At 43.4% G+C, this 7629-nt stretch overlaps 1 protein-coding gene across 1 annotated transcript; it reads left to right on the top strand.

Moving 5' to 3' along the window:
- Positions 1–1451: 1451 nt before the first annotated feature.
- Positions 1452–5888, top strand: LOC130367278 (vomeronasal type-2 receptor 26-like). The gene is made up of 4 exons (XM_056569684.1): positions 1452–1493; positions 3112–3339; positions 4771–4894; positions 4972–5888. The coding sequence occupies exons 1-4, from the start codon at positions 1452–1454 to the stop codon at positions 5886–5888; spliced, it is 1311 nt and encodes a 436-aa protein (XP_056425659.1).
- Positions 5889–7629: the final 1741 nt, after the last annotated feature.

The raw sequence follows: 7629 nt of genomic DNA, 5'->3' as shown, positions 1-7629 counted from the left end.
GAGCAACAATGCAAGTAAGTGCGCACACAAGGTTGTAGTTGAGCCTATTTTATGGGGGCGTGCTTGAAACACAGCACCATTTAATACCTAAACATCTGGCGTGGCCCAATCATAGATAGAAAACCAATGTACAGTAGCTTTCAACCAATCGTCAATTTTTATGTAAAAAATTTAAATTTTCAACTGTAAATAAGTTCATTTGAACATCTGATCAACAGGGGTAGAGAGAGTTGGACCCGCACCAATCTAATATTAAAGGGGTACTCCATTCCTTGACATCTTATTCCCTATCCAAAGGATAGGGGATAAGATGTCTGATCGCGGGGGTCCTGCTGCCAGGGACCCCCACGATCTCAGCTGTGGCACCCCAGACATTTGGTGCACAGAGCAAACTTCACTCCATGCCAGATGACTTGCAATGCGGGGTGGAGGCTCGTGACGTCATGGTCATGGCCATGCCCCCTCAATGCAAGTCTATGGAAGGGGGCATGACGGTTGTCACGCCCCCTCCCATAGACTTGCATTGAGGGGGCGTGGTTGTGACGTCACGAGCCTCCGATGCTGCACCCAACACTCACAAAACTAACACCGAGTGAAGCAGGGAGATCGCGAGGGTCCCTAGTGGCTGGACCCCCGTGATCAGACATCTTACCCCCTATCCTTTGGATAGTGGATACAATGTCTAGGGGCGGAGTTACCCCTTTTATGACCTAGGACGTTACAATTGCACTTTATAACCCTTGACCATCATGGATGGTGCTCCTACCCTGGTGAACTAGGTTGCTTTGTCCTCTAGGCCACCAAATATCACCAGAAATTTTATTATTTACCACTAATTATCACTCATCCTAGATCATCATCGATATCAGACTAATGATCAAACCCTAATGCACTCTGTTCCAAATTACTATGCAAATTCTATTTAAGTGTCAAAAAGATTAAATATTTTGTTGTTCAGTTTAACTCATGGATGGCATTGTGTCTCTTTTGATCACTGAAAAAATCTCGGACACCTGTGATAATTAGATTTTCAGGTGACCCAATTTAAGGAAAAACTACTAAAGGTGGGTGTTCCACATTATTAAGCAGACAACATTTTCAAGCAATATAGGGAAGAAAAAGGATCTCTCTGTTGCCAAAAAAGAGTGAAATAGTTCAATGCCTTGGACGAGGTATGAAAACATTACATATTTCATGAAAATTTAAGAGTGATCATCTCACTATTAAGAGATTTGTGGCTGATTCAGAGCACGGATGGGTTTGTACAGTTAAAGGCACATATAGGAATATTTCTGCCGGATCCATGCATCGGATCAAGAGAGCAGCTGATAAAATACCATTACATAGTAGCAAACAGATATTTGAACGAAGCACCAAGCGGCGTGATACAGTCCGTGGCCAGTGTCTGAGCTCCCCCCGTTCCATCTACTGCCTCCCTGCCATGAAGCTGAATGCCGAACTGTTCGGAGTCTGCCGGTCTGGACGAAGATCGAGTGAGTGCTCCGTTATCTATGTTCGTATGTTGTTTAGATATTTGAAGCTGCTGGTGCCTCTGGAGTCCCACAGAAATCAAGGCGTAAAGTCCTCCAGAGTCTGGCAACTGTGCATAAACCTTCCATTCGGCAACCACTAGCCAATGCTCACAAGCAGAAATGGATGCATTGGGCAGAAAAATACATGAATACAAATTTTCAAACAGTCCTGTTCACTGATGAGTGTCGTGAAACCCTGGATGGTCCAGATGGATGAAGTAGTGGATGGTTGGTGGACGGCCACCTTGTTCCAACAAGGCTGCAACATCAGCAAAGCGGTGGTGGCGTCATGTTTTAGGCCGGAATCATGGGAAGAGAGCTGGTCGGCCCCTTTAGGGTCCCTGAAGGTGTAAAGATGACCTCTGCAAAGTATGTGGAGTTTTTCAATGACTACTTTCTTCCCTGGTACAGAAGGAATAACTATGCTTTCCAAAATAAAATTTTCTTCATGCATGACAATGCACCATCTCATGTTGCAAAGAATACTTCTGCATCAATGGCTGCTATGAGTTAAAATGAGAGAAAGTCATGGTTTGGCCTCCTTCCTCCCCTAACATCAATCCTATTGAGAAACTTTGGAACATCTTCAAGTAAAAGATCTATGAGGGCGGGAGGCAGTTTACAGCCAAACAGCAGCTCTGGGAGGCTATTCTGACATCTTGCAAACAAATTCAAGCAGAAACTGTACAAAAATTCACAAGTTCAATGGATGCAAGATTTGTGAAGCTGCTATCAAATAAGGAGTCCTATGATAAAATGTAACATGACCTGTTAAAATGTTTAAAAAGTTAAAATGCTGTTAAAGTTTGATTGAAATAGCTTTTGATTTTAGTAAATATGCTGCAAACACAACAAATGAAAATTTTCTGTTCTTTACAACCTTATAAAGTGTTTTTAAAAAAAATCCTGTTTTTATCTTTAAATAAAATTTGAATTGTACTCTTAATAGTTGATGACATGAGAATTATGCCAACTGTTATTTACATCAATTATTTAGGTAAATGAGAAAAATATAATTTGCATAATAATTTGTAACAGGACGTGTACAGTATATGGCACTAGATTACACTTGTCAATAATGGAAACCATAATAAATCATTGAGCCACTGTAAGGGACTTTTGTTGGTCATCTGGACATATGAGAATACAATATCTTCTCTCTTACCTCATCCTGTCATGTTCCTTCCATCATCCAGTTCACTTGTGCCTTCTCATGGGGACCCCTGCGAACTCGGCTGTGGCACCCCATACATCCGGTGCACGGAGCAAACTTCACTCCGTGCTGGATGACTGGCGATGCGGGGCAGAGGCTCATAATGTCACGGCCATGCCCCCTCAATGCAAGTCTATGGGAGGGGGCATGACAGCCGTCACGTCCACTCCCATAGAATTGCATTGAGGGGGCAAGGCCGTGACGTCACGAGCCTCCGGCGCTGCCCCCGATACTCTAAACAAACACCGAGGGCAGCAGGGAGATCGCAGGGGATAGGGGATAAGATGTCTAGGGGTGGAGCACCCCTTTAATAAGATTTATTTTAATCTGTGATGTTTTTTGTTGGTCTCTTCCTTACACCTGCAGCTAACGCATTATGTCCAGAATGTCAAAGTAAGGTTGAAAGACGGAAGAGAGGTTTTCTTCGATAAAAATGGAGATCCCCCAACTGTGTATGACATTGTCAACTGGCAGCTAGGGGACGATGGGGTCATGAAGCAAGTCAAGGTTGGAGAATACAATTTGACAACCAACAGTCCAGATGTCCTGACTCTCAACAGGACTGCCATACAATGGATATATAGGCGAAGACAAGTAAGTATTAAAGTGCAAGGTTGAAGAGAGGTGAATAAACCTTTAACCAGGAATAGCCAAATTAATATTATAGCAAACACTCCTCTTACACCGATAGCCTGGAGTCTTGGCCACTAATCCACATCCATTGACACAAGAACTAATAATCTGACACTTTTTGGTCAATGCATGACCTTATTCATGGGCTCATGATTAAATGGGCACTCTCATTAAAACAAATTTTTTTGCTATTGCAAAATTGCAGAAAAATCTTTCTAATCTACTTTGTTTAAAAAAAGGAAGTTTTCTATGTTTTATTTGTGTTTAAAAAAGCTGACACTAGGTGTCTCCCTACTTGTCCAGTGCACATTTTCCCCCATCTTTTGCACAGACTTTGGACTCCGGCTGGCCTGGCAGAAGTCCAAAAGCAGGAAATGCTGAGGGGTGGGTGCAGCCTTATCCAATCATAGCTCACCTCAAACTGAACTGCTCTGGGCTGTGTGTAGCAGAGTGAGGGAGGAATTTCTCCCCTGTATGGCTTCAGATGTCACAGCCTGCTGGGTAATACTCCTTCTCAGTCTGTAAGTCTGAACAGAATATACAGAGCAATATCAAGATCTCTTTAAGGTCATGCATTGACCGAAACGCATGAGATTATAGTTATTGTGTTTAATAAACTGAAGTTTTACTAGTTTTCTTCTGCTGGTTCTTTCCTTTTGGAAAAAATTATGCATGAGAAATAGCCCAATATTTCCAAGTATAAAAACCTGGAGGTCAAAAATATAAACAATTGAGTTAGGTGTTGGTCTGACTTTTGAAACCTATGAAACCCCTTGTTCTTGGTAGCTTGGGGGGCTTTCAAGAACCAAGGGTATCACTTTCCCATCATTCTACACATTGCACAATGAGCCTGCACAATTCATTTCAGTCGAGATCATGAGGAACAGCCAAATTAACATGTTTGGCTATTTCCGATGGTCCTGTCCATATTTATGGAGAGGCATTGGTGCGTGCTAGGCCTGTTCTCCAGCTGAGTATTAGTATTAATGTGTTGTAAATTCAATCAGCTTGGGTTTAGACACAGCAGTCAATCCGAATAACTTCAGCTGCAGTGTAAAGCATGGGGGAGAGACAAAGCAGTAACCTGAGCATCTTATATGAAAGAAACAATCTATTATTAAAGGGGTACTCCACTGCCCCAATGTTTGGAACATTTAGTTCCGAACGCTGGGTTTTGGCTACGGGGGTCGTGACATCACGCCATGCCCTCGTAATTCAAGTCTATGGGAGGGGGCATGGCGGCCACCACACCCACTCCCATAGACTTGCATTGCGGGGGCGTAATGTGAAATCCTGAGGGGGGGTTCTAAGTACTTTGAACGCAGGGGCAGTGGAGTACCCCTTTAAATCCTATTTACACAAGACTCAACTTTTTATATATTTTGTATACAGGTTCCTACCTCTGTCTGCAGCAAAAGCTGCTCTCCAGGTTTTAGGAAGGCCCCGTTAAGAGGACAGCCTGCCTGTTGTTATCAGTGTGTTCCATGTCCACAGGGGGAGATCTCCAACCAGACTGGTAAGACAATAATCAGGTACTTGAGAATATTAATTACAATACTTTATTAGCCTTGGTAACAAGTGTTTTCCATTTAGACTCTGTAGACTGCTTCAGATGTCCATGGGACAAGTGGCCAAACTTGCAGAGGAACAGCTGTGATCCGAAGCCCATAGAGTTTCTTTCCTATGAGCAGCCTCTGGGGGCCACACTTGCCGGTTCTGGAATTTCATCCTTCACCGTACCACTTTCCATCTTGGGCCTCTACTTAAAAAAGAAGGACACGCCAATAGTCAAAGCCAACAACTACTCTTTAAGTTGTCTTCTCCTGATATGCCTTTCCTTTTGTTTCCTCTCTTCGCTAACATTCATTGGGTATCCTCGATCTAGTAAGTGTCTCCTGCGCCAGGCCACATTTGGCATGGTATTTGCCTTATGTATTTCATGCGTCTTGGCCAAAACTGTCATGGTGGTTTTTGCTTTCATGGCCACAAAACCGGGAAGCCGTTTAAAAAAATGGGCTACACTGCGGGTGTCCTATGGGATTATTTTTGTCTGCTCCCTCATGCAATTCATCTTATGTGCTTCATGGATGACAATTTCTCCTCCATTTCCAGAGGATGATGTTCAAACCCAACCTGGGACTCTCATTGCTGAGTGCAATGAGGGGTCTAGAGCTGCTTTCTGGTGCATGATTGGTTATCTAAGCCTCTTGGCCTTCATTAGTTTTGTTGTTGCCTTCTTGGCCAGAAGTCTTCCAGACACCTTCAATGAGACCAAGTTCATCACGTTCAGCATGCTGGCCTTCCTGAGCGTCTGGATTTCGTTTATCCCAGCCTCTATCAGCACCAGAGGCAGATATGCCATAGCCATGGAGGTGTTTGCCATAATCTTCTCGGCTTGGGCCCTGGTGATCTGTATGTTTTTACCTAAGTGTTTCATTATATTGTTCAGACCTAACATGAACTCCAAGGAACATCTTCTGGGGAAGTTGAGAAACAAAACATTACTTTAAAGGGGTACTCCGGCCTTAGACATCTTATTGCCTATCCAAAGGATAGGCAATAAGATGTCTGATCGCAGGGGACTCCGCCGCTGGGGACCCCCAAGATCTCGGCTGTGGCACACCAGACATCCGATGCACGGAGCGAACTTCGCTCTGTGCTGGATGACTGGTGATGTGGGGAGGAGGTTTGTGATGTCACTGTCACGCCCTGACCGTGGAGCGTGATGGCCGGAGGTTCGTGTCATCACGAGCGGGACGTGGCCATGACGTCACGAGCCTCCAACGCTTCATCCGACACTCTAAGCGAACTCTGGATGCAGCAGGGAGATCACACATCTTATCCCATATCCTTTGTATAGGGGATAGGATGTCTAAGGGCGGAGGGCCCCTTTAAGGGGCAGGGTAAGCCAACTGTGCAAAAGTATGGATTACCAAGGGTGCAGAAGTAGTAAATATTCCATTTCTTCTACATGAATTTGCATTGTAAAGAAGACGGAGAAGTAGTTAGTAACGTGCACCGTCGCTTATGTCATCACAGAATGACACTTCTCAGCATTCAGGTCTGGATAGATGGTAAAAAAAAAAGAAATCCTAAAGCTTAAGGCCGTGGTCTGTGTGGAACCTTCCCGATGTTGTAAATATAAAATTATAAGTGACCAGGTCGCTAGTCACCAGCTCCAGTGAAGACCATTTGTTCTGATCCCTCTGACTTAGATTCTTGTTGAAGGACATTTGCATCCAAAATGCTCACCACCTAACATCTGAACCCCTATTCTTAAGAACTTTTAAAGGGGTATGCCGGTGGAAAATAAATGTTTTTAAGTCAACTGATGACAGAAAGTTATGCAGATTTGTAAATTACTTCTATATAAAAATCTTAATCCTTCCACTACTTATCAGATACTGTATGCTCCAGAGGAATTTGTGTGGTTCTTTCTAGTCTGACCACAGTGCTCTCTGCTGCCACCTCTGTCCGTGTCAGGAACTGCTTGCATCAGGAGAGGTTTGCTATGGGGATTTGCTCCTGCTCAGGACAGTTCCTGACACGGACAGAGGTAGAAGCAGAGAGTAATGGGGTCAGATTGGAAAGAACTACACAACTTCCTGTGGAGCATAGAGCAGCTGATAAGTACTGGAAGGGTTAAGATTGTTATATATAAGTAATTGACATATATGTTAAATTTTTTGTTGTCTGATTTCCTCTGTACAGGTCATCTTTACATTGTAAAGTGGTGCAATACATGTACATAAATAAAAGTTATTATTATGAATGCATTATTGTATCAGTACTGGAGCCATTCAATGAAAGTCTTCACTTTTGCGCTTTTCCATTAAGTGGAGTTCAGTCTTTTTTTATATATTTGATACTAGATCACCAGAGGCTTGACTTGAAGTTACTGGGACTCAGTACAAATCTGTATCAGGCCTTGTAGCTGCAATTAGCTTTTTATAATATTGGTGTCTTCTTCAGGACAAGGGCGACTGCTCCTTCTGTGTCACCTGTAGCTACACCCATGCCGATAACGTTTCATGCTCTAAAGGTAGAAGAGAGTCAATCACTGTCCCTGCACAGTGAGAAAGATTGGAGAGGTGAGATTTCCAGGGAGACCTAAAAGAGGGAGCTACAAGGACTTTAAAGTTAAGATAGTTCATAATATATTGTCTGTACCTGTGGGGATCTTGCAATACTTATGTGATCTTTGCCCCGATGTTCATTTTTAGCAGCATGCAAAATGACTGTCGTCTCAGC

The sequence above is a fragment of the Hyla sarda genome, chromosome 4 (assembly GCF_029499605.1).
Source record: "Hyla sarda isolate aHylSar1 chromosome 4, aHylSar1.hap1, whole genome shotgun sequence".
Lineage (NCBI taxonomy): Eukaryota > Metazoa > Chordata > Amphibia > Anura > Hylidae > Hyla > Hyla sarda.
Note: the sequence above shows the minus strand (reverse complement) of the source record. Positions and strands in the feature narration are given on the sequence as shown.